Source organism: Sceloporus occidentalis, unplaced genomic scaffold (genome assembly GCF_023333645.1).
Source record: "Sceloporus occidentalis isolate IW3139 unplaced genomic scaffold, rSceOcc1.0.p SCAF_5, whole genome shotgun sequence".
Classification (NCBI taxonomy): domain Eukaryota; kingdom Metazoa; phylum Chordata; class Lepidosauria; order Squamata; family Phrynosomatidae; genus Sceloporus; species Sceloporus occidentalis.
The window spans coordinates 145,324,522-145,352,285 of record NW_028316985.1 but is presented as its reverse complement, the minus strand read 5'-3'; the positions used below and the strand labels follow the sequence as shown (position 1 = coordinate 145,352,285).

The following is a 27,764-nucleotide window of genomic DNA, read 5'->3' as shown; positions in this document are numbered from 1 at the left end:
ATGGCCATAAAGAAAAGCAGGCAGTGGATGAAACCTTATAGAAAAAAGACTTATATATATATATATATATATATGTGTGTGTGTGTGTGTATGTATGTATATATATCTTATAAACATAATATACATACATACATATTATATATATCTATATATATAAAATATATACTACATTACATAAGTAATATATATATATATATATATATATATATTACTGATACATTATATAATATACATATATACATATTGTGTGTGTGTGTGTACACACACATACATAAGGCTCAAACTAGGGCTGCATCCACACTGGAGAAATAACCCGGTTTGGCACCGCTTTACCTCTTTTCTGGCTGAAGGCTATGGGATTCTGGGAGTTGGAACTAAGTCATTTTAAATTAACGAAGGAGAACCTACACACAGCACAACTTGGGTCGCACCATTCTGCTTCCATCGCTCCATAACATCCCCCCCTTTTTTTTTAGCTGTTTGGTTTCTTCCGCTGCCTCTTTATCGCTCGGCCACGCCCCCAAGGTCACCGCGCGCGCTTGTGATTGGCTGCCGGCGCTGGGGCCAGGCGCGCGCGTTGCTAGGGGATTCCAGTGGCTGTTTGCGTCCGCGTTCGGAGCTGCGCCCTCTCTCCATTTTTACTTCCGGAGCGTGCGGCGTGACGAGGACGATGCGCCGCCCATCCGCTTCCGGGTCAGGTGTTTTCCCCCGGCCTTGTGAGGAAGGGGCCTCTTTTGTGCCGGGAGCGTAGGCGGCGGCGGCGGCGGCGGCGGGTGTTTGGAGGCCGGGCTCCGCCATGGAGAAGATCCTGGAGGGGCTGGTGAGCTCCTCGCACCCGCTGCCGCTGAAGAGGGCCATCGTGAGGCGGGTGGTGGAGTCGGCCGAGGCCCCTTTGAGCGGCGCCCAGTGCCGGGCCATGTTCGAGCTCAGCTCCCGGCTCATCCTGCAGGGCACCGACTCCTTCCAGCGCCAGGTCGGGCGCCAGGTGCTGGAGGCCTACGCGCGGCACCACCGCGACGCCTTTGAGGCCTTCTTCGGGCGCGGGCTGGTGCTCTCCTTGCTCCGAGGCGGAGGCGGCGGAGGGCCGATGACAGCGGCAGCCCTGGACCCTTCCGTCCTGGACTACATCCAAGGCGGGCTGCGGCTCCTGATCAGCTGCCCGGCGGTGCTGGAGCTCTTCGCCTTGCTCCAGGAGGAGGCGCTGCGGGTGATGGGCGAGCGGCCCCCGGCCCCTCTCTGCGCCCGCCTCTGCCAGCTCCTGGCCGACTTCCCCCAGTGCCTCCCCCGCGGGAGGAAGCCCGCCCTCGCCTTCTGCCAGCAGCTGGTCCGCAGCATCGCCCACTTCCAGACCCAGGGCACCCGGGAGGCAGAGCTGCGCCTCTACGTCTCCCAGGTCACCCAAGTCAGCGGGCTCCTCAGGAGCGTCTGGAAGGCCGAGCCAGACACCCTCCTGCCCTCCCTGCAGGAGCTCTTCGCCATCATCTCCTCCACCGGCAAGTCATGGTCCCCAGCACCTGCACCCCTCTCTCTCTCTCTCTCTCTCTCTCTGCTCCTGAACGGGACCAAGGGCAACAGCAACCACACCCAACCCCCGTATTTGCAGATCTGATGATTCATGGATTTGATACATTCTCTCTAGGAATATCTAGGCCCTCCAGCGCAAATCTGGTCAACATCCAACAGACACTGACCATAGAACTGCGCTGGACTTCCATGTAGGAACCTCTGGGTCTTTCAGTGCAACTTTTGGTTAAAGTTGACTGTTGAGGTGCATTGGAGGACCCAGAGATTCATAGAGAGATGTCCTCGCAAGTAAAAACATGGTGTTTTTGTTATCTGTGCTATATTAGATAAAGTTTTTAGTTAAAGTTGACCATAGAGTTGCATGTTACCTGGTGTTCTTAGACAGAACATATTAATCAAATCCACGAATAATCAGATCCACAAATATCAAAGCCGCAGATATGGAGGGATGAGTGTACATTTCTGTGCCACTTATCAGTGCCCTTGAGCACTCCCCAGCTGGGCTTTTTGGCTACATGGCATGTTCTGGAAGAGTTTGGTTCTGATGCTTCACCAGCATCTGTGATGCTCTTCTAGAACATGACCATGTAGCCCAAAAAACCCACAAAATAAACAACTGTGGATGCTGGCCATGAAAGCCTTCAGCTTCACTCCCCAAGCGGTTTACAATGCGTAACCTCATTGCCCCCAACAAGCTGGGTACTCAGCGACCTACGTAAGGATGCCAGGCCCTGAATCAACCCTGAGCCCTTGGCTGGGATTGAAATCACAACCTTGTGGCTCCAGTACAGGCGTTTAACCACTGCGCCACCAGGGCTCTTAGGTGTCTCTTTGGTCCAAAGTTTTGTCTTAGAGCCCCTTCATGCTGCTCAATCCTAGCACTGATTCCTCATTTAACTGCCAAGTCTTCATGACCAGATGAACTTCATCCAAAGCACTGGCAGAAGTAATCTCAGAACCAGTGTCAGTAGTTTTTGAGAATCCCTGGAGCACAAGAGAAGTCCCAGCAGACTGGAGGAGGGCAAACGTTGTCCCATCTTCGCAGAGGGGGAAAAAGAGAGCCCACATAATGACCAGCCAGCCTGACATCAATACCAGGAAAGATTCTAGAGCAGATTATGAAATAGTCTGTAAGAACTTTGAAAGAAATGCCATTATCACTAAAAGTCAACATGGGTTTATTATAATAACATGTATCAATTTCATTCTACCAATAAAATAAAAATAAAAAATAAATAAATAAATAATAAAAGTCAACATGGGTTTCTCAGAAACAAGTCGTGCCAAATTAATCTTACTGCTCTTTAATATAGAGAATCATAGGCTTGGTAGATAAAGGGAATGCTGTGGATGTTGCGTATCTTGCTTTCAGTAAGGCGTTTGATGATTTTGCAAACAAGCTATAAAATGTGGACTAGACAAGGCTGCTGTTAGGTGGATCTGTAGTTGGTTGACAGACTCATTCTAAGGGTTTCTCACCCATGCCTCCTCTTCAATCTGGAGAGAGGTGACTAGTGGGTGCCAGAGGGTTCTGTCCTGGGCCTAGTATTATTCACCATCTTTATCAGTGATTTGGATGATTGAATAGAGGGTATGCATATCAAATTTGCAGGTGATATTAAATTAAGAGGGATAGCTAATGCCCCAGAGGACAAGATCCGCATTCAAAATGACTTTAGTAGATTAGGGAGTTGGGCCAAAACTAACAAAATCCATTTCAACAGGGGGAAATGTAATGTACTACGCTTAGAGCCAGTGTGGTATAGTAGTTTCAGAAATGGACTATGATTCTGGAGAGCAAGGCTTGAGTCCCTGCTCATGAAAACCCACTTGGTGACCTTGGGCAAATGGTAAACTCCATCAAAAGAAACTTGCCAAAAATATATATATTATGTTAGCCTTAGGGTTGCCATAAGTCTGAAACGATTTGAAGCACACAACCCACCCTAAGGTAGCAAAAATGAAAGGCTCAGATATACGATGGGTGACATCTGGCTTGACAACAGTACATGTGAAAGGGATCTAGGAGTCTTAGCAGACCACAAGTTGAACATGAGTCAACAATGTGATGCAGCAGCTAAAAAGGGCAATGTAATTCTCGGCTACATCAATAGGAGTGTGGTGCCTAGATTGAGGGAAGTAATAGTACAACTCTATTCTGCTTTGGTCAGGCCTTACCTGGAATACTATATCCAGTTCTGAGCCCCACAATTCAAGAGGGATGTTGACAAGTTGGAATGTGTCCAGAGGAGGGCAACCAAAATGGTGAAACGTCTGGAAAGCATGCCCTATGAGGAGCGGCTTAGGGAGCTGGGTATGGTTTGCCTGGGGAAGAGAAAGTTAAAAGGTGACATGATAACCATGTTTAAATATTTAGATGGCATATTGAGAATGGAGCATACTTGTTTTCTGCTGCTCCAGAGACCTGGACAAGGAGCAATGGATACAAGCAACAGGAAAAGAGATTCTACTTAAACATTAGGAAGAATATTCTGACAGAGCTGTTTGATAGTGGAATATGCTGTCTCAGAGTAGTGGAGTCTCCTTCAGGGCTTGGACACTTGTGGTCTCTTCCAACTCTATGATTCTTTGTATAGTCTGGCATCAGCTGTCAAAGATGATACAGCTGATTTAGGGACCAGTTCTACAGAAGGCATGTGCACTGGCTTTTTTCTTAGTAAATGGAGGTATGTGCCTCAGGCATTTTCTTGGTATTCTGGAAACCTGCTAAAGTGTGCTCAGTCAAATAAACAAGGCCCAAATCTGTGGTTCCAACTACTTACCATGTCAGTGTGCACTTCTTTGTTGTGTCTGTTGATAACACATGTCTGGAAGTTTAACAGTTGCTGAAAGTGTTCTACGTGTACTGAGAGATTACAGCCAAGGAGAGATGAAAATCTGTATGAGAGCAAATGGTGTCTAGGTGTCTTTTCTTTTCTTTTTTATGCCGATTTAAATGAAATAAAACACATACATCTCAGTTAAAAAGCCTCCCTTTATAGGAGGGGTTATTTTACATCCTAGAAAAGACTGAAATATGACACGACCTGGATGAGAGCAATTTTCTAGGGGACTTAATATGGAGAATGTAGCGGGTTGGATCCAGCCTGCCTGAATTGTACTCATGAGGTACCCTGCTAAAAGAAAGGAGAGGTGATTCCCCCCTCCCTCAGATTTTCCAATGCCTTTCTCCCTACCTGCCCTAGAGATGAAATGGCATTACAGGCTCCAGAAAGAAGTACTACTGTGAGAATAACACCGCTTCCATTCCTCTAGCAGGAAATCTCAAGTGTATCTTGAGCTCTTTTGAAAACGGAAGGGCATGTCTGGTTCAACCCCACTATGTGCATTAATTTAGATGGTCCTTAGAATTTGAGTAAGTTACTCTTCTGACACTGTAATATATCCTTAAAAATTTCTCTCATCATTACAGACTTAACTAGAAACAGAACATAATTATGTTTTTTTAATACAATTGATTATTACAGATACTTCTTTTGAACCTTCAGTTGCCTTGGCAAGTCTTGTGCAACATATCCCATTGCAAATGATCACCGTGCTTATTGGAAGCCTTACCACAGATCCAAATGTAAAAGATGCAAGTATGACACAAGCTTTGTGCAGGTATGGGCTTTGTGTTGGGAAATGGTCTGGCAGATTATCAGATGTTAAAACATTTTACAGATTTTAAGTATTTTAATGGGTAGATTAAAATTTTAATGGTTGCATGTCAGTGAAAAATGCTGTATTGGAAGAGGGATTCTTGTCTTTGCAAAAGAAGTGGCCAAATGCCTCTCTAAAGTATTGGAACTACAGTGGATGCATGTGTGTTGTGTTTTTTAAGCAACTTCCTGAATGTTCAGGGACATAATTTTAATTGATTAAACTATTTTTAATTTGTTAAAATAGCCTACATGGAACAGCCGTAAGCTATTCTTTAAATTAATTTTTCAGCCACATATAATGATTTTTTAAAAAATGTTTTTAACTGTGACTGAGGAAAATCTAAAGGTACAGATTATGGACAAAACAGATGTGCTAAGGTATGATGATCTGTCCTCTTTCCTTCAGATCATTAAACTTGTGATAAGCAAATACTTTTAAACTGAACACAAGTTCTTGCTTGTCTCTTTTCTATTTTAGGCAGGATTTGTATGGTTTTTGAATTGCAGATGATACCTGGTATGTGAAACTATGGGAGAGAAAGGCAGGGAACAGACACAAAGGTTTTCGTTGGATACCTCATAATATATTTCAGTGATTACAAGACCCTTAACTACATAGTTAAAAACAAGCAAATATTATTTATTACTTGGATTCCACACTTTACTGTGAACCATTCCCCCTTGAGAAATTTGATCCCCCCACGTGTTTCAAATTCAAGCAAATATGACATTTAATTATGATTGTCATTATCCCTGGGGTCTGTAGACATTATGGTCCTGGCTGCAAGCTTAGCCTGCATTTATGTGGTTAACAACAATAGCTTTGGACAGAAAAATGGGAATAGCTGTTAACCGGTGCATTAAGGCAATCTACTAAGTAAATGTATATATAGTCGTCCCTCCCCATTTGTGGGGGATTGGTTCTGGACCACCCCCCGCAAGTCGGAAAAACTGCAGATATTCAAAGTCCATTGGTTAAAATGGGAAAGTGCTCCCACGCGTGCCTCGGGCATGTGCACCATTTTGTCCTCCCTACTTGTTGCAAAACGGGGAGGGACGAGTGTACAGTGAGCCTTCGCCATACGTGGGCTCCTTATAGGCAGCTTTCAGCATACGCTGAAGCCGCCTGGGAAATACATGTGCACCCCATGCACACACATTGCCATGCAGCAAGCATGAGGCCAATTATATCCAATGAGGCTTGTGAATTGCGTGCACGGCGAGCATGAACCCCATTGGTTATAATGGGGCTCAAGCTTATGCAATATTTACTTTCCACGGGGGTGTGGGGGTGTGTGTCTGGAACGGATCTCCTGCGGAAAGCATGGGCCCACTGTATAAAGATCCAACTGACTCTTTTCCTGCATAGAATTCAAGAAAGAAAAGAATTCAGAGATTCTTCTTTTGCTAATCTATTTAAAGTTACATACCATGTTTTCACCTGTAGGTTCAAGATAGTTGACTACTTTAAGCCCTCATTACCCTCAAAGATTGCTAATGAGTAAAAAACTTCTAGTTGGTGCAGTATTTTTGTTGCCTGCCTGGCCCTGCATGAGAGCCTGTCACTTTAAATTTTAGTGGTGACATTGAGGTGGGCCAGAACAAGCAGCTCCCATCATCACGAGAAAAGTTATATCATCAGGTGTTAAAATTAAGGTATCCAGCCTCCCATACCTGCTTCTCTGTCAGGACAAGACATATAATTCTAGGGATATACAGGAGTGTTTAACCCTGTTACCAAACGTGGGATGCTTTGCTTATGTGGGCTGCTGGCTTGAATTAAAATATCCACTGTTTTGTTGCAAGGAGAAGAAGGGTGCAGCTTAATTTACTTAGGTTTGAGGAAACCAACTGGGATAGGTAGAAGTCCTTTTGGAAAGAGATTACATAGCATCTATTTTCCCATGCCTGAGCCAGTGTGGTGTGGCAGTTTGGACTACAACTCTTTTGAATCCCAGTTCAGCCATGGAACCCACTGGATAAATCACATACTCTCAGAGGAAAGCAAAGGCAAAACTGTTCTGAACAAATCTTGCCAACAAAATGCCATAATAGGGCCACCTTTTAGAGTCACCATAAGTCAGAAACTACTTGGAAGGCACACAACAATTATTTTCTAATAGAACATGCTACGTGGCAATCCCAAGGTGGCAAGAAATAAGAAACAGAAATCGATTGCTCCTTTTTGATGTCAGAGTAAAAGTGGGAGAAAGATGGTGATCATAGATGCCTATCTGATTTCACTGAAAGAAGTGTCCTTTTATACAATTCTTGGCAGAGATGGCACACACACAAAAAAACCCATGTATTCAGCTTACAGACTTTGTCCAAGTTAAAAATTTAACTGTTGTAATCCCGCCTTGATCCGCAAGGAGAGGTGGGAAATACACATAAAATTAATACTGTTGTTGTTGTTGTTATTAAAGCCCAGTTTTATTAGAGCAGAATGAGCTCCCCATTCTGATTAGATTGGGACCAACAATTGGAAAAGAAAAGGGGAAAATGCTCAGGAAAAAATTACCTAAACCCTCCCCCATGTGCCTGGAATTCCACTCCTTCCAATAATAATAATAATAATAGGATTTATTTATATGCCGCCCAATCACTGGGAATCTGGGCAGCTTACAACAGAGGGGATAATAGATGGTTCCCTGCCCTCAGGCTTACAATCTAAAAAGACATGACACAAAAGGAGAAGGGAATGGTGAGGGGGAGAGGGGATCAGGTCCAGCCTTCTTCTCTCCTTCTGAGGCCTGGACCAAGGCAGATGTACTGGAGGGAGGGCTCTTTTTCTTAATCAAGGCTGGGCCCGATGGCATTGGACCTGTCCTTTCACTCCCTCCCAGGCCAGAAGATGACAATTGGAAGGAGGGAGGGGAGGGCTCTTCCTCTTCAGGCCTGATGGGCCCTATATATGAATGATCCGGGGCAGGGGGATGGGGCACCTCTTCATTTATTATTTTTCAGGTATTTCACATCTTGCCCCTTCCATATTCAGCCTTCAAGCTCCTTTACCTGCCCTTTGTTCTGATGTTGTGTGAGTTCTGTACCCTTTCCTTTCAACCCTCAATTTTTTCATCTTGTGCCATCTTGATGTCTCTGCATCCTTTCTCCATTATTCTCCTTGGCACTAAGAGCGCAGGGGACCCTAGTTTTCCCATGAGGGTGTGATTCTTTCAAGTAAGTAGCAGGCATAAAGAAATTAATTTCTAGCCTGGATTAAAAATCAAACTGAAGAAGAACCTTGCAAGTTGTATTGATTTGATCTTATTCTTGATTTTAAGGCAAGCATTAAGTATCACTTGTGTTTATATTTGTAGCCAAGGCATTCTAGAGCTTCGCACCTGACAGGACTGTGAGGTCACGTTGTTTATTGGGTATCATCATTTGGTGAAATTCAAAGGCACAGCCATGTTGGCTGGAAAATCAGTAAGCAAAGAGATCTTGCAGCACCTCTGAGAGTAACTGAAAAGAAGTTGGTAGCATGAGATTTCATAGACTTGAGCCTGTTTTCTCAGATGCATTTGGACATCTGAGGAAGTAGGCTCAACTCTACAGATCTACAACTTCTGTCTTTCAGGTAGTCTCAAAGGTGTTGCAATATTTCTTTACTTGCTGTGATGAGTAGCATTCAGTACTGTATCCCCACACTCTTACTCTGCGCTGGGAGGAAATTTAATAATTTAATTACAGTAAATGTCAGAAATCTGAATGTTGATATTTACTAGCAAAACTTTATATTGTACAAGGCTTTGTGAAAAATGATAAGGACATGTGTTCTGGTGTTTGCATCTCTTTCTGGTAAATGTCTTATTTGAACATGAAGGGAATAAAGGTGTTTATTGCTGTCATCTTCCTTTGATGCTTAGTGATAAATGCAGACAGTAGGAAATGGGGAGGGAATAAAAATGCTTACTATTTTTGTCCATGATATGTGTCTATAGCATTTGTGCCACTGCATTTCACAGGCTGCTCCAGACAAAAAAGACACATGAAGAAATGCTTCAGTTGAAATAAAGCTTTCCTGCAACCAAAGGGCAGTCTTGAGAAATATTTTCCAAGGATAGAGTATCATGCAGTTGTTTGGCACTTGGTGTGACATAAAGTGATCTTTATGTGGTGGTCCAGACATGTAAACTAGCACTAGATTTAAGGCATGCTAATGTATTTCTTATCACTTTTCAGAATGATTGAATGGCTGTCCTGGCCATTAGCTCAGCATGTGGAAACCTGGGTGATAGCACTGTTGAAAGGACTGGCTGCAGTCCAGAAGTTTACTATCCTTATTGATGTCACTTTGCTTAAGATTGAACTGGTAAGTAATAGCAATTAATGTTGGAATTGTTATAGTTACACTGTGACTGGCAAGTTTTTTTTTTGTAGAATAGCTGCTTTTCTGCCTATTCTGATTAGAGGGTTATAAATGTTGAGCTATACGGAACTAAAATTATTTCACTGCTGAATATCTCAAAATTGTATTTATGATGTATGTTTGTTTTTCAAAGGTTTTTAATCGACTTTGGTTTCCTCTTGTGGGACCTGGTGCTTTGGCTGTCCTTTCTCACATGTTGCTTAGTTTTCAGCATTCTCCAGAGGCTTTTCACTTGGTAAGTCATCCTTGTCTGAGGTTTAAATCTACTGGTTAGAAACAACATGCGGGCAGTTGCTATATAGGGTGGAACATTCCATGGTTTTCACTCTAAAACTTCAATTGCAGTCTTGTTCACAGAGAAAAGTATTGATGATGTATTGCAAAATTACTGTATTAATGACATAAGTGTTCATAAGCTTGTATCCGATAACTGGACATGTTGTTTCTAGGAGCTAGTTTTGAACCAGTTGTAATAGCTTGTGGATTCAAGAGGCAAAAGCCAATCCAGCGTTATCCTGCTATTGTAATATAGTAAACAAATATTAACAATAATGATTGGAAATATTAGAAACAGCAGTCCTGATTATATAATTATAGTCCTGATGGCTACCTGCTGTGTTTGGTAGGTGTATTGTACAAAACAAGATTTAAAACAAACGTAAATAGGTAAGACAGATTGTACAGTAAGAAGTTTTTATAAGCTTACTTTAATTCATGGAACATATGTCACTGGAAAAGTGTGATAGAAGTGCTGTCTACTTTTTCTTCTGTTAAAGATATGTCATGTTTTCTTTTTTTTTTCTTTTCCTTTTTTTTTTTCTTTACTATTAAGAGTTTTTATGATGGCTTGTATCTCTGTGTGTCCCATTGTATCCCACAGGTAGATAAGAATAACACATGTCTTTGTTTTGTTTTGTTTTTTAACCAGATAGCGTTCTTGTTAAAAGCTTTGGGTTTCATTATGGCAAAATATTGATACAAATGCTTTGGTCTGTTTCTTTTAATATTAGATTGTACCACATGTAGTGAAACTGGTAAAATCCTTCAAAAGCAATAGCCTGCCTTCTAGTACAACCTTCTTGGGACAGCTCAGTGAGTTAATACACTGTATGATGTATCATTATTCAGGATTCCCGGAACTCTATGAACCTATTCTGGAAGCTATCAAGGTATGGTAATACAAAAACTTAACTTTTATAAGATTGAAACTGGATTCATTCTTGTTCTATACCAAATCTGCTACATGCCATTTATACCATAAGTGGTGATGAGAATATTAATTGAGAAACTAAAAGAAAAGAAAAAGGAATCACTGTCCAATAAGAGATGTGAAATTTATGCTACCAGTATTGATCTTATACAATAAGATTTTTGGTTTCTTCATCCCAAAAAGGACTGAATAGTAGATTATGATAATGACTGTTCTTGCCTTGAGCATTTTCATGGAGCTAATTTAGCCAGTGTTATTTTTGAAGAGAGGAATGATCTTTGGGTGAACGCCTTCATTTTAGGAATCCTGGATTAAATTGGCTAAAAGATTTCCTTATCAGAAAATCTGGTTCCATCATGTCATATGCTTAAGCAAGCAAACTGTGTAATATGTGGGGAAGGATAGGAATTACAATGGACTTCTTCACATTTTCCTGGAGTTAGGGGTACAGGATCCATGTGAAAGTGGAAAAACTGCAAATTAAAAAAAAACACTTTTTTTTTTTGCCTGAGAAAACACCTCTCTAGGTCCTCTAGGCTACCTCTGTGGTTAATATCAGCTGGAAGCTGACCGTGTGCTGGAGGAGCTGGAGGATCTACAAATGCCTAGAGGAGTTCTTAGTTCTTAGAATTGTACTGGATGATCTAGAGATTCTTAAAGAGAACATATTAATCAAATCCGTGAATAATCAAACCCACAAAATTCATAGCCGTAAATGTGGAGGGCTGACTGTATTCAGAATGTCATAACATTTCCTCATAAGGGTCAGAAATGTATTCCATAAAGTGGGAATGTACTTCATACTATATTTGACTTTATAGATTCTTTTGACTGTGGCGTTGTAAGGAAAACAGATTTATATTAGAGGCTTTTTACATGCTAATATTGCAGTTTAGAATTTAAGATACTGTTTTTCAAGACAAACAAAGAACAAGAAAACAGACCCAAAATCACCTATAATGCACTTTGTAACTGGTAATCTTAGTCGCTAGAAATTTGTTGTTTGTGTATACACAGTGAATGTTTGATGATTAGCCAAACAATTTTATTGCTGCCTGTACTTTAAAAGTATTTTCCCTACTCTAGTAAGGTATTTTCCCTACACTAGCAATAGGGAAGAACTTGAGTCCAGGAAACTGTAGGGGAATGCATTCTGTTGGAACATTTCTTTATGAATGGCATGTGGAGTGGCAAGCGCATAAGGATGCTGCTTGAGGTTCAGCTCACTTCCTTTTTTTCTCATAGGATCTTCCTAAACCCAGTGAAGAAAAAATTAAGCTCATACTGAATCGGAGTGCCTGGACCTCTCAGTCCAGTTCCTTGCAGTCTTGTTTGTCGGGATTTTCTGGAAAATCTGAAACTGGAAAGACAGGTCTAATTAACTTGGGAAATACATGCTATATGAACAGCGTAATTCAGGCACTATTTATGGCCACAGAGTAAGTGTAAACTTATTAAATATATTAGTATTAAACATATTACGCATATGTTAGTATATGTGTGAGCCCTGATCCCCTTTCCTAGAACAGGGAGAAAATATATTGGAGTTTAGAATTGTAACATTCTATAGCAGACTGGGCATATACTGGTAGCTGTTTTAATGCTTTTATATACCTTAAGTACCAGTAGTCATAAATATGGGTTACTGTATTTCATAATACTGTAGATACTTACATGCTACAGACGTATTTGCCCACTACAAGTATTTGCTTTAGGCTTCAATATTATATTTATTCAACTTGAGAGAACTATTACTGATGTGAATGAATTGAACTATGCTTCAAAGCTATGGCTTATGTTGAATACTTAACAGTAAACCTTAGCAGTCTACAATTAATGTTAGTTATGGGGCATTGTTAAAACAAAACACTTGACACTACAAAAAACAAAATACAGATGTCTTTAGTATTTTTCTATCCTTTCAATGTCAGGTGTTTTGCTTTAGAACATTAGAACATTGTATTTGTGGCAGTAGCTGAAAATATGATAATCTCATTCTTTTAACCTTTTACAGTTTTAGGAGACATGTATTATCATTAAATCTAAATGGGTGCAATTCACTAATGAGAAAGTTGCAGCATCTCTTTGCATTTTTGGCTCATACTCAGGTGTGTAACTCTTTTTAAAAATGTTATTGCTGTAATATCTCAGAATTAGCATGAATCTAAGTATTTCACTGTCTACCTGTATAAAAATATAAAGACATAGTTTGCCATAAAAGCAAGTTTGAAGTAGGATGATTAAATTGAGCAGTACAATCAAGATCTCAAAACAATGATTTTTATTGTATGCAAAGAAACTAGTTTCAGATGTCTATGGTCAGCTTTTCATCTGTGATTTATGAAACTAGAGATGAATATCCATGTTAAACTTCAGTGCTTGTTCAATCATATAAGGCATTAAAAGTGATTAATTCAACAGTACTACTACAACACCTATGCATATAACTTTTCCATTTAGTGTGGGCTAACATAAATAGACTGTTAGTTTCCCTGTATATTTCAAATAAACTCTTTTCAAATTTATTATTTATATTTTGATGTAAACTTGATATACTGTAAATTCAAAAATTGCAAAATGATTTTGCTTATAAAATAGGTAGTCAGGTATTTATATCACCAACACCAATTTATTCAGTAATCAGTGCAATTTATAGATAACCTTTGAATTTTGCACCAACAGACTTGCACACTATTTTATTTGACTGTTCCTTCTCAGTATGGAACACTTCTTAGAATGGTATCAGGATATTTGACTTTGCCTTATTATGTTTGCTTCCTGTATTTAGAGGGAAGCATATGCTCCTCGAATTTTCTTTGACGCTTCTAGACCGCCCTGGTTTGCTCCTAGATCTCAGCAGGACTGCTCTGAATATCTCAGATTCCTGTTAGACAGGTAATAGTATTCTGGAAACCAGGAATTTTGTGTGTGTGTGTGTGTGTGTGTGTGTGTGTGTGTGTTAAATACAGCTTTTCAATGTGTGCATTTTTTTCTAGTCATTTGATGTTTTCTTTAAAAATGCCAGAATATTCACCACAAACATCTGCTAGAGTTTTATCTAGAACTGCAAGCTGTAGTAATATTTCTAGTGTTCAGTAACTGTGAATTACGGTTGAAGATACCTTTTACTTTGGTATGGGAATGTGGGATGTCATTAGGTTTTATTTTGGTCTCCTGAGCATAAAGTTCCTTATGAAATAGCAGAAATTGTCTCTGTGTATGTTGAAAGCTTATGTAGCATGCTAAACTTGCCATTTTCTACATAGTTGAGTCCCATTATGAGCTGAACTAGGGAATGAAAGTAAACTAGTAGCAGTCATGGATATAATGGGTCCACAATTCAGAACTTTTTATTCTTCTCTTGCAATATATAAATAATTGGATGTCAGTCCAATATATTGCAGGAGAGAAAGAGAGAGATTCAAAACATGGAGGAAAAATAAATGACCTGATTTGATTTTTGTTTTGTTTTGTTTTGCTTCATTTCAATTAGGCTGCATGAAGAAGAAAGAGCTTTGAAAGCTCTGTCTTCATCAAAGCTTCCAGGAGATATGAATGAAGAGTCACTAGTACAGGATGTATCCAGTAAGACCCAGCTGTTTACCAAACCATCTTGCACAGCAAAAGAAGAGAGAACCTTAATAGAGAAAATGTTTCGAGGGAAACTACAAACAAGCATATGCTGTTCAAACTGCAAAAGTACTTCTCACAAAGAAGAACCCTTTACAGATCTCTCACTTGCTTTCTGTCCCCCAGTATTCTTAGAAAATATTGAACCATCAAGTGTGGACAATTTGTCTGAAGGAAAAGATACCAGCATGGAACAAGTCAATATTGGGTCATTCAGTCCTGTAGCAGAAACAGCATCTGATATTCTAGCAGTTGGTGACTGCTGTGAAATGGTTACAAATGATGGAACAGTGAAGGACCTCCCCATTGATTCAAACTGTGAAAATGTTACAGATTCAGTTACATTCAAGACTGAACACAAGGATAGTTTGCGGAAACATGTCACTGAGGCTACCCCCTCAGTTACTGACTTGCTGAATTATTTTCTGGCAACTGAGGTTCTGAAAGGGGATAACAAATATTACTGTGAAAAATGTGCCTCTCTACAGAATGCAGAAAAGACTATGCAAATAGTGGAGGAGCCGGAATACCTCATTCTCACTCTCTTACGATTTTCATATGACCCCAAGTGTCATATTAGGCGTAAAATCTTAGACAATGTGTCACTTCCACTTGTTCTGGAGTTACCTGTCAAAAGAATTGTCTCTTCTTTAAGTCCAGTATCAGGTGTGTGGTCTATGGGTGTTGAGTTTTCTGACACTGGTGAGAATCTAGCTAAAAAACTTAAGCCTTCTGGTGCTGAAGAAGTGGGTTGCTCTCAACTAGTCCCCTATGTATTAAGTTCTGTTGTGGTGCACTCTGGCATATCTTCAGAAAGTGGACATTATTATTCCTATGCCCGAAATGTTTCCAATTCAGGGTCTTCATTGGGATCATTTGATCAGTCCCAAAGTCTGGCTTTAACTTATCCACAGAGTAATTTCATGGCTGGAGAGGCACCTGTTGCAGCTGTTGAGAAGGAACTGGGAGAGAATGAGGTGTCAAAGGAGTGGTTTTTATTTAATGACAGCAGAGTGACATTTACCTCATTTCACTCAGTCCAGAAAATAACAAGCAGATTCCCCAAGGACACTGCTTATGTGCTGTTTTACAAAAAACAGAACAGTGCTAGTGCTCTTAGTGCTACATCAGCCAATGGGCTCTGCATCAATGGAGACCCTCCCCTGCAGAAAGATCTTATGGATGCTATTACGAAAGACAATAAGCTGTATTTGCAGGTAAGATACAGAAGTTGCTAATGTGAAGGAAGACTGTTTATATGCTATAAATGTTGACTGACTGACAGAAATTGCAATCTTATACCCTCTTAACTTCAGGTAAGCTTCAGGATAAACTTAGAGAACCAGATTGATGTAGTGGTTTGAGTGTTGGAATATGATTCCAGGATACCAAGAATGGAATCTCTGCTCAGCCATGAAAGCCCATGCTTTGGGCAAGTTATACTTGTAGCCTTGGAGAAAACAATGACAAATCTCATCTGAATAAATCTTACCAAGAAAGTTCTACAATAGGGTTGCCATAAGTTGATTCAACTTGAAGGTTCATAAAAAACCATGGCCAGAATGGCACAGCAAGTATCTCTTGCCATTTCAGGAACTATGTTTAATTCAAGTATTTAGCTATAGTTGTGAATCCAACTATGATTTGAACTTCTAAACATTCAGCAATGAACTTGGCTCTTCATATCTCTATAGAGCAGTGCCTTTGGAAGCAAAAGTGCTAGCTGTAACATTGATTTGACAGTGTGTGTACGTCCCACACAGTCATTTGCAAAATTGTTTTAGTCGTGTCCAATATGCAGATGTTCATAAAGTGAATCCATGAATTTCCTAATTATGTAATTAATTGATATGTATGGACAAAGTATAATTAAAAACATGGTGTTGTGGCCAACTCTTAACTTATTACCTAGGGAAATGTCCCACTTTCTAGGCCAGTGGGAGGAGGATTTATTTGCTTTAATTTTTGTTTTTCAACATATGTATCCAAATCTACCTGTTACAATACACTTGAGCACTGTTTCTCAAACTAATATGACAATATAAAAGGCTAACCTCTTACTACAAAAAGTCTTGTTTTAAAACACATACATCAACCAGTTTTGAGGGCAAGGTAGTATTAAATTTATCAATTTGTCCCAAAGGTTTTTAGAAGCCTAATCTGATTAAGGCCAAACTGGCAGCCAGTTCATTTTGGCCAATAGTAGATAATAAAAGCATATTATGAAACCAACTGAATTGTTAACAGGGCATTAGTAGTACAAAGCTCAGTGCACAAACCCAGCTTGAATAATACTAAGGTATTTGGAATCCAAAATCATGACGTCTTAGAATAGAAATGTATGCATATCCACTTTGTTTTTTTAGTGCATGTGCACTACTTAGAATGATCAACAGTACTTCAGAATACACAATGTATTAATAATACACATATACAAAAAAGCAAAAACTACAAAATGGAAGTCTATAGCCTGAAGAAATGTATCCTCTGGTAAAAGACAGCAGTAAAAAGAGGTGCCTATGCAACTTGGTGAGATGTGTAACACAGTACTTTTATATCTACTAAAGAAGCCCTCTCTCAGATCAGATATGTCTGCATCCCAAGTGGGTCTTCTGTCATGCTGTTATGGAGCAGGCAGGATAATGTGGGAAGAGTCAATCCAGATGACTTAGGTATCCAGAATTTAAGCGATTTATGTCTGAAAGGTTATCCCAAACACTTTTCAGAGTGGTGAATAGCAGCAAGGATCTACTCTAATTAGGTATAGGGTGCACCCACAGTCTTCATTGCTGCTGCATTCCAGTTTTTGGCAACTTTTGTACATGTATCTCCATATCAATAGATTTTTTTATCCACATATTCAAGCATCCTTGAAAATATTTTTAAAATATTTATATTCCAAAAAGCAAACCTTGAATTTGCCATTTTATATGAAATAGAATATATTATATAAAGACAGAGCTTTTTATAAGGGACATGATTTTAATGTGCCATTGTATTTAATGGGACTTAAGCATCGATGGACTTCAGTATCCATGGGGAGTCCTGGAACCAAACCCCAGTGGATGCCAAGGACTCACTGTACTAATCCAGTCTTAGTCTAACCAAGTTGTATGTTACTATAGCCATATCTGACATCCTTAGGAATAGGGGCAGCCAATGCTGCATCAATCTAAATTGGGCAAAGGTTCTCTTGGTCACTATTACCACATGGTCATACAGGTTTAAAGCTGACTTCAGGTGTACTTTAAATATATAAAACCTGGTTTTAAAGGGGAGCACATCACTCAAAGGGAGTTAAACCTCGGTTCTAGATACATTCTCCCTCCAGACCAGAATGTGCATGCATTACATCTGAATTAAGCCTCAGTTTGTTAGTTCTCATTCAGCTATTTCTGCCACTTGGTACTGGATCAGGGCCCTGACAATGTCCTTGGAAATAGATAAGAAACAGGAATTAGTCTAAATTCCACTGTGTAGTGAGCTGTTCCTGATGAAGGGGCCACATAGTGCTCCTCTATAGCCAGATCACTCACCTACTGTGCAGAACAACCCCCCCCCCAAAAAAAAAAAAAGGTAAAGTATGGAATGGAGCCTGATATCACTGGGATAGACCTACTGGTGACATGGAGGCCAAAATCCTGTATATTGTTCTGATCCAAATGCAGATACTAGTCCCAGCTAGAATAAACCCACTGACCCTAAGTGCTGACTTACACTCAGCAGTTAAGAAAACCCTATTTAGGCAGATTGTTTCCAGTTGGGCCAGCAAATGGATTTTGGCCAAGAGAAATAAAGCAGAGTCATAAAAATGTATTCATTTTGTAAACAAAACAGTGAGTTTCAGAGCTACAGAAATAGCATTTGTACTACTAGTGCTGAACTGCTGAAAAGACTTTGGAATAGCTTGTTACAATTTCCAGGTTTTATATATGCTTTTATTAATGTTTCAGTAAAATGTTGGAATTGTACATACAGAGTCAAAGGACAGGATCCAGTGAGATATATCTGCTAACAGAACTGCTTCCCTCATATTATAGCTCCATATTATAGGTAAAAATCTGCTCAGGGTGATGGGAAAATCTTCAAAACCATTTCTGATTGACGACTGCAGGGCAGGAGAGGGGAAGAAAGTTCCGTCACTCTGGTGCTACAGCCCCAAAAATGCTGTGTTTAGGCCACAGTTAGAAGCTACATGACGTTTTTCAGAAGTCAGCAAGCTGCTTGTTTCCTTTACATTTTGGTAGAATCTGAAGTTCAGGTATGCTTTGAGTGTATTTATACACTCAATGAACATGAACAAGCACTTGAATTTACTCTTCAAAGGGGAGAACATTAAGTTCTAAATTTCAGCCACTTACCCAAACTCTTTAAAATTTGAATGTTTTATAGCTTTTTATAGCTTTCAGTATGTAGATGCGAGATATTTTCTTTGCTTTCTTCTGTTACCTTTTCTCTCAATCTGTCCAGGGAAAGAAGCTCCAACCTGCCAGCCAAGTCCCAGCAAAGTTCACAGAGTTTAAACAGGGTCCCAAATGTTAAAGCTCCTTTTCCACACTGCTTCTCTCCTGCCACTATCTGTTCTAACAAGGCCATTGGTTCCCCTAGTCTTTCTTGAGCACCACTCTTTGACCGAAGCTCCCTCTGCTATCCCCTTTTTCCTCACTGCCCACCTTTGGAGTCACTGCTCTAATTCTACAGCAGTGACGAGCAAAGTGTGGCTTGCAGGCCACATGCAATGGTCAAATTTGGGAGGGGGCAATTGCCCCCTGAGAAATTGGGGACATTTTGTTGTTCTTACACTAGCTGTTTACACCCAGGATAGACTTTTTTAAAAAGTAGAAAGGTTTGCTGTCTTATGAAAGAAAGGCCTCTTTGGTGACTAAAACAATCTGAGGAGTCCAGACCGCCCAGCAATTCCCAGTACATTCCTAAATCATTTCCATCAACTCATCAATAAGGCCATCTTGAGACAAAATAGCTGCTAAAGCCAGGATGTCTCAATTGTAATTGAGTTTTGTAGTACTTGGGGCCTATGATACATTTCAGCAAGACTTTGGGACCAAAAAAGATGCTTCTTTGTGGAGGGATGCAGTGAGCAGGTGTGACCTTCCAAGGTGGGCATGTGACCCCAAACTCAGCAGTTGCCCAACCTAATTTTATAGAATCTGAAGATTTCAAACAAAGCAATTTCTATGTAGCATAATTCATATACACTGTCTTAAGAACCTGCCTGAAAAAACACCCACCACCAGCTTAAATAATCATTTAGAAAACCCAAAATTACATAGTTTTGGAAATGCTGATAAAATATATATGAAAAGATTTTACTTTATTACACACAGAAAATAATCAGCATTACTCTTTTGTACATTAAATTATTGCTACTGTTTTGTTTATGTACCTGGCAGTTATGACATATTCCTACTCCCAAGGAACATACAATCTTTGCTTCTTAACTGTAATTAATGGCTTGCAGATTTTGCTGATTGTAGCTTTTGCTTCGATTTCCCTTTCCATTGATAGCATTCCTTAATTGGGTGTTGCCTTTAGAGTAATTCAACAACAATATTTAGTCCTTCATTACATGTTTAAGCAGATGATACAATCATAATATTCTAATAAAATTAAGACAGTCCATCTCAGCTTGTTGCGCAAAACAGTTTGTAGGTTTTACAAAGAATCTTTGATATGGCCAGACTGCAAAATACAGCAATTCCCTGCATGAGTTAAAGGAGATAATTTACGATGGTATAACTAACCACTCTTTCATGAGTAGATTTCATGTTATTAGGTTTATGTTTTCATCCTGCTACAGGTGTAGGGAAAATGGTCCACTGCTGTCTGATACATAGAGATGATTTGGCTAATTAATATAAATGTGTGACATGTCTTCTCCCACTGAGCCAAGCCTATACTGCAACTTGGTGAATTCCTGTGCTATGTATGCATAAAACATAATGCTGTAATGCATAAAACATAGGTCATTCCAGTTCACTGCTGTTGCTACTTCAACATTTACAATCTCTTACTCAACTAGAGACAGAAAACGTGCTCCAGTAAGATTGCCAAAGAACTAGACAGAATCCCTACAGCACTACCATTTGTTACACTTAATAATCCCCAGTAGTTTAGTAAATAAGAAAGCACTGGCCTAAATCTTAAACAGTCATTGCAAAACCAGAAATCTCTTACAATAAGATTTGTATGGTAGCTTTTATCACCCAGCCAAGATATATTTTAAAAATAAAGCAACTAAAGCTGTACAGCAGGGGTAGAGCCCTGGGGCTGAATCTAGCACTCCTGTAGTACATTCCTATCCTCTCAGCTTTTTCAGACCTTGTCTGCTAAAGTGTAACACCCTCTTTCTGTTGTTTTCATGTTTTTGTATGAGTTTTTCCCAAACTAAAAGATAGAAATGCCTCCTAAGACTTACTTTCTGGCAGTAAAATATAGTTGCCTTTTGGTCCCATTTTTTTGCCTTTGCCTTTTGCCCCTGGGAACTTTTTTGGAATTGAATTTGTCTCATATCCTGAAAGAGATAACTTGAAGTTATTCTGCAGCTTTCAGGGTGTCCTTAGGAGTATAAGAATTCCAGTTTCCACAAAGTTTCTATCTCTCATGTTTACACCTAGAAATGTGAATATGTGGTTGATACAAATATGCACATCCTTGTTCTGTAGAAAGTGTTTCTGTACTTTGGAAATTCATATTCTATATAACTCGACCACTATATTCTATATAACTCGATAACTGGAAACCCTCTTGGTGACCTTGGGCAAGTTACACTCTCTCAGCCTTGGCAATAGCGATGGCAAACCCCTTCTGAAGAAACTTGCCTAGAAAATCCTGTGATAGGTTTGCCTTAGTGTCGCCATAAGTCGGAAATGACCTGAAGGCAAGCAGCAACAACAATGGGCTGACTGAATATGTTTCAGCTGTGTTAAATTTGAAATAACCCTCCTCTTTTTTGTCTATAATAATGGTATGATTTTTATGTAAGGTTTCTTAAAACTATTGTATGTATATGTGACAGTGCTTCATCTTTCTTTTTCAGGAGCAAGAGCTTAGTGCTCGGACACAGGCCCTACAAGCAGCTGCAGCTTCATGCTCCTTTCGGCCAAATGGATTTGATGACAATGACCCCCCAGGAAGCTGTGGGCCAACTGGTGGTGGTGGTGGAGGAGGATTTAGTACTATTGGCAGGCTAGTTTTTTGAGGGAGAGAGCACCCAATACATTGGTCCCTAAACAGCTCCCACTACTGCTTAAGACTGTTATCACTGAACTGTATTAAATAATGTACCAAGCTTTTTTCAAGATGTGATCTTTGGTCTAAAGAAAACTTTTTTAATTTGAAATAAATACTTCCATCATGGAGAAATCTACCTCTTAAATTCAGTTGTCTTTATGGAAAGATATTCTTGGCCAAAAGAGGAATTAGAAGATTTTTATGGCACTAGGTTAACTAATAAAAGCACTTACAATATGTAATCCAAGTACTTTGATGAAAGAATACTTATTAATTGAAAACAGATGATTACGCAAACCCAGCAGTGTTCGTGATAGGTTTAATTTTTTTTTCATAGAGCTATAAATCCTCAAAAACACTAGAGACGGTAACTATAGAGTAAATGAAAATCCAAACTGTTAACAGTGTAATCCAGGATAAGACATCTTCCAATTACAGGTACATATGTAAAGAAGTCACTTTAATGTGTTTATTAACTCCCTTTTAAAATGTGCATGGTCTTGTAGGAACAAAGTTTATTAAAAAAAAAAGAGCAAAATTTGTAGTATTTTCAATTGCTTTGAGGATTTTAAAATTATTTCAGGGATTTCATCTGTTGTGTTTTGAGGAAAGAGACTGTGTATGTGCCTTGTTGTACTGTAACCAAAGTACAATTTTTTTGAGGCTGCAGAAAAGTGTAGAACATGAGATGTTAATTTCTTGTTTAATATGAACGTCATGAATTTGGAAAGCGTTATCTTCTCCAGAAGTAAAGTCTGATGGTTCTGTAAAAACCACTAGTTGCTCATGATTTTAAATCCTAAAATAGACTTAAAGGTTTCTTTAGTAAACATTGTTATTTTGGTAGTGGAACATGGGGGGGGAGGGGGTGAGAGAAATATTGGTAATGTTATCCATATTTTTGAAAGAAGCTGTTTGGGTCTAATGACAAATTCATTTTCATGCTTTTTCACTTTATAACTTTTTGCGGGGGGGGGGGGGGGGTAAAAGAAGATACATTTTCCCTCCATTAAAAATACAATAGTTGTGAAACAAGTGAAGTTAAATATTTGGCTAAGATAGTGCCTGTTAGATTTCTTCAGGTACCTTGCTCTATTGCTCCATCATCATGATCTAATCAAGATTATACAGGTTTTGAAGGTCATTTGGTGGAAATGTTCTAAATGTTCCTTAAGTTAAATACATATTAGTTGGAATTATTCTATGTTGAGCTTCAGATATAAGTAAATCTTTGAATCCAGTAAACAAGAAAGGTGTTCAGGAATTATAAAGTTGCTGCACTGACCTTACTTAATCTGGAAGACAGAAATGCCAACTTTAGTTATTAAAACATGTATGCCCCACCTCATACCTGGATATCTCAGGGCAGGGGAAAGTAATGGCACATAAACAAGAGTAAAGGCAGCTTTAGGTTGGATTAATGAAGAATGAGAAACAACACCAAGATGTCCAAGGATTGATACATGGCCTATAAAATCAGGAACTTTGACTTTTCTTTGATAAGTCTGTGTTCGTGACTCTGTTGACCCTCTCCTCCAGTTGTCTTACTCATATGTGGAGATAAGCAGTGAAGAAGTTATTAAAAACAGAAGAGCAGCCATGCTGCAGACTGACTACCTGTCTAATTGAGGATCCTGTTTTGTACAAGTGAAAGTCAACAAGCAGGACAGAAGACAATGACTCTTTCGGGTTCTTGTTTTGAAGGCCCAGGTTAAAGAATATCTTACTAATGTTTCAAATAATTTTAAAGAACCTAATATTTAAGTAAAAGGCTAAAAATGAGGATGAAGTCTGAGTACAAATAATGGCAATTTAACATTTAATAATGCAATATGTGTTTACTTTGTGTGTGTTTGTTTTAAAAATGTGGCAGATTCTTCAGACAGTATTGGTGCTATGAAAGAGGTTTCAGTGTCCTTTACTTGGAGTCTTCCCCTTCTTGGCTCTTGTATAATAAAGTGCCATACATGAGTGCACTATACACAGCTCACGCTGAAGCTGCACATCAAAACATGGTTGCACATGCCAGTGGCACACGCACCATATGGTGCTGTAAGCATGTGCCCCCATTGTTTTCAGTGGGGCGTGAACATAATGGGGAATTCCCCCTTACACGGAGGGATCCAGAACGGATCCCCCAAGCAAGGAAAGGGCCCACTTTTTGCAGTAAATGTTTATAAATATCTCTTTAAACGAGAGGTTACCTCACTTTTAAAGAGGTAACAAATTAATGACAAGTACCAAGAAATACCACTTTATATTTGTTGTATCCTATAATTAAAATGGTGCTGAACCAACATAATTGTTGTGTGAATACAGGCTGAACTTTTAAAAGTAAAAACGCTGTTTCTAGCAGTCAGGCTCTGTTAAGGCTTTGAGATGAATACACCAACTGCTTCCTTTTTTTCTCTGATGCTTGATAAAGTATTCTGTTCTGCTAGAACACACTTAAGTCTCAAGCTATTGTAAGTCAGGACCTGCTAGGTGCAGACAAGCTAAACCCCTTCCCTCACTCTGGTCCTGTGCTGATGTATTAGATTATAACTCCCATCACGTCTTTTTACCTCCATCTCTATCCCCTGTAAAAAGTTGAAGGCAGCAAGTTGGGGCAAACTGCTGTAGGCATTTTCATGATGTCACAAAATGAGTGTTTATGTTGCTATGCCTTCCCATAATGGGAAACAGCAATATCCAGTCCCCAGATTTCAGTGAGAAGGGGAGTGACCGCAATATCTGTTAAGATATGAAAAATGCCCACATTTTCAGTTTCCTAACAGACATGATAGGTAGGGTTGGTGGTAGGATGAGTGAAACTAATTTTATATCTAGAATTACAACCCAAATTGCACAAAGACATTTCCTGGCAAGTGATAACAATGTGCATGTTTGCTAGCTTCTGGCACTTGACAAATTCATGGATGGGATGGACCAGATTATAAAACAATAAAAAGACATCATGGTTGTTTTTTAATGTGAGGTGGAGAAATTGAATGGTGTGTGTGTCAGTCACAAGCTTAGCTAAGGAAGAAGTCTCAATGAGCACAGATAAGGACTTTGAGAGGACAAGGTGTCACTAGGCACAAGCAACTACAACCAGAATGAGCGGATTGTTAAGACTTCTGTACAATGCAGTCACCTCAGATGTGCATAAGAGCCTCTGAAATATGACACAATGTCAGGAGAATGAGTTGCATCACTTATTGCTACAACTGTAATGAACACTACCCAGTTCCAGCCTGTGCTTCCTGCAAAAACAATTTTCATGGGATTAAGGAGCCTTGGTGGTGCAATGGTTAACAATTTGTGGTACTGCAGCCACAAAGTTGTGAGTTCGATCCTAGAGGAGGGCTCCAAAATCCATTCTGTCTTCCATCCTTTTGTACCCAGCTTGTTGGGGGCAATTGGCTTACACATTGTAAACTGCTTAGAGAGTGCTAGTTCACTGATAAGCAGTATGGAAATGTACTTGCTATTGATATTCATGAAAGTGGTAACAATTGAACTATTGAAAAAGTATATTTTCTCAGTGGAGAAAAAGTGAACATCTGATGTGAGTTGCTCTTACCTTTTTTCCCAAAAGGCAGGAATATGACCATTTTAAAGAGTGCCCAATAGGAGGAGTAACCCTCATCACATGTTAGTTTAAGTTCCTGCCTGTTTCTATTTTTTCCTTTGGTCTCTTTCTTCAACTTTTCCTGATTGGTATTTTTTTTAAAAGGAAAAGAAAACGAGAGTGATCCTAAAACTAAGGAGGGTGAACAGATTCATTTGAAAGCAACAGTTCTGAATGAAGATGCTAAGGCACATCCTCCAAGCCATCCCATCAGGAGATTTGCTGTCCTCCCTGGATTTGACTGAAGTTCATTTGCACATTCCAATCCACCAGTTGAACTCCAAATACCTGTGCTTCAAAGCCTTCCCCTTTGGCCTAATGCCGGCCCCCAGAATCTTCATGAAGATCATGGTGGTACTAATGGAACCAAATACACATCCATCATTTGAATAACCTGCTGGTACACCCCACCTCTTTTCAGCAGGAACTTCAGCTGGTATTAGACTCCTTTGATCACCATAGTTTTCTGGTAAATCATTGGAAAAGCCACCTAGTCCCTTCCCAAGAAATCCAGCACCTGGGAGAAGTGATTGACACACAATCCAGAACTGTGACTCTTCTTCCAATAAGGGTGCAGACCATCAGCACTCCATTGCCCAGGTCAAACAGACCACATGAGCAGATCTCTAATTCCTGGCACATCTTCAGGGCATTATGATTGCCACCACAGACTACCATCTGTGGGCACGTCTCCCCTTCACCCAGAGGGCTACTATATGCTCTCCTTGACAACATGAAGAGTAAGAGCAAAGAGCATAATTGTGATTTTCATGGCCCCAGCTTAACTAAAGAAGCCTTGGTACTCAGAGATAGTGAGCATGGCGGTGCATTACCTTCATCTCCCAATGTATCTGGACCTTCTGATGGGAAGGAGTGTCACCTGGCTCGGGGCTGGCTCCACCTTCATGTCTGACTAATGAAAAGCACTTTTTGAGAAATGTGGTTACATATGGTGCAAGTGTAAAGAGCAAGACTACCTCAAGGTTTCATTTCCATTACTCTTGGAGTTCCTTCATGAAGAAGTTGATAGTGAACTCAGGCCTAACACAGTAGAGAGGCAGGTTGCAGCCATCACCTCTATTTTGCCTCCTATGCGAGGTGACAAGCATTCATCTCATCCTCTAATCTGCAGGTTCATCAGTGGTCTTTCCTTGGATGCCCCCCTATGGTCCACAGGTTTTTCTTTGTGGAATTTATGCATCGTCCTAAAAGCACAGTGCCTCTGTTTAAATTATCAAGATCTCACTGAAGCACTTGTCTGGAAAGTGCTTCTACTAACTGCATCACTCTGGTGCAGTTAGAAGGGTTTCCGAGCTGGGGCCCCTTACAGCATGCAGATATACTGTACTGTATTGTAAGACTGGATTCAGTCCTGTTGGAGCTTGATCCTACATCTGTGCTCAAAGTGACTTCTTCCTTCCACAGGAAACAAAAGGCCATACTACCATCCTTCTACCCCAAGCTGCTTGCTGAAAAAGATTTATCACATGCAGGATGTTCAGCAGAGCATCCAGATGTTCCTCTAGAGAACAAGTAGTTTTCACTCGACAGACTCCCTATTAATTTTATTCAGCCAGCAGTCCCAGGAAACGGTCTCCACCTCCACCCTGAGCAGATGGATCAGGGATTGCATCATTGCTTGCTACCAGTGCATGGGAGTACACTTCTACCAGGTTCAGTTTACCACTAGCAGAGATCTGCACGGCAGCTTCATGGAAATCCTCCTCTACCTTTGTCAAGCAGTACAAGCTGGACACCTTCACCTCAGTTGAGGGTGCCTTTGGGCAAAGGGCACTCCAGCAAACAATAAAAAGGGGGCTATGAGTGCCAGCTGTCCTGCCTGACCTAGGGAACTATGGTATGTCCCACATCAGGATGTTCCTCCCTTTTCCACTGGGAAAAGAACTATTTGACTTACCTGTGAGATGGTAATTTCCAGTGGAACAAACATCTTTTCCACCCTGGGATCAAGGGCTGGAGGTCAGGCTGTTAAGTGTAAATAGTTAGCCAGGAAAGAGATGTTGAATATCATTCTCATCTGATCTATCTTACTTTGACATTCTTTTTTTCCCTTCACCTATAAAACAAAAAAACAATACCAATTTGAGGATCAAAAAGGACCGTACAATAGGGGTCTAGGGTTCTGGAGATCTAAGAGTACACAGGAGCATCAGAAGCTGTAAGATCATCTGGTCTTGGAGGAGGGTTGCTCCCTCTAGTGGGTACTCACAGAGGCTGTCATGGTCCTGTCTCTTCTCCCACTGGAAGTGACTACCTCACAAGTAAGATAAATGGTTCTTTTCCCAGTACCAACATGTTTTAATTTGAGCACTGGGAAAAGGTTATCAAAACAGCAGACCTTACCACAAGGAATCATGGCCCTATCTGTTGCAACAGGTGCTACTATAAGGAACAACATATAGGTTGCCACCCTTTTATATGATACACTCTGGAAACTTTTACAATGGCAATAAGCTACTAAATAGAAACGTGTCCCAG

At 40.0% G+C, this 27,764-nt stretch overlaps 1 protein-coding gene and 1 long non-coding RNA gene across 6 annotated transcripts in view; one reads left to right on the top strand and one right to left on the bottom strand.

The window, feature by feature from the left end:
- LOC149312946 (uncharacterized) overlaps nucleotides 1-485 on the bottom strand; it is a 33,874-nt gene extending 33,389 nt beyond the window's left edge. Inside the window, exon 1 of one of the 3 annotated variants that reach the window (XR_016281443.1) lies at nucleotides 409-485. This is a non-coding gene — a long non-coding RNA (uncharacterized LOC149312946). Of the gene's footprint in view, nucleotides 1-333 lie in introns of all 3 variants that reach the window. The other 2 variants (XR_016281441.1, XR_016281444.1) reach the window with 2 other exon arrangements.
- A 218-nt stretch (nucleotides 486-703) lies between these two features.
- Nucleotides 704-22,425, top strand: LOC149312945 (ubiquitin carboxyl-terminal hydrolase 38-like). Of its 3 annotated transcripts, none has more exons than XM_089525743.1 (10): nucleotides 704-1,493; nucleotides 5,013-5,148; nucleotides 9,375-9,504; nucleotides 9,695-9,796; nucleotides 10,572-10,730; nucleotides 12,017-12,210; nucleotides 12,786-12,879; nucleotides 13,560-13,666; nucleotides 14,265-15,618; nucleotides 21,459-22,425. In XM_089525743.1, exons 1-10 carry the CDS (start codon nucleotides 797-799, stop codon nucleotides 21,618-21,620), a joined length of 3,135 nt encoding a protein of 1,044 aa, XP_089381869.1. In that variant the 5' UTR covers nucleotides 704-796; the 3' UTR covers nucleotides 21,621-22,425. The 3 variants fall into 3 exon arrangements, with proteins under 3 accessions (XP_089381869.1, XP_089381870.1, XP_089381871.1); XM_089525745.1 differs by lacking the exon at nucleotides 704-1,493 and adding an exon at nucleotides 4,813-4,900; XM_089525744.1 differs by lacking the exon at nucleotides 9,695-9,796.
- Nucleotides 22,426-27,764: the final 5,339 nt, after the last annotated feature.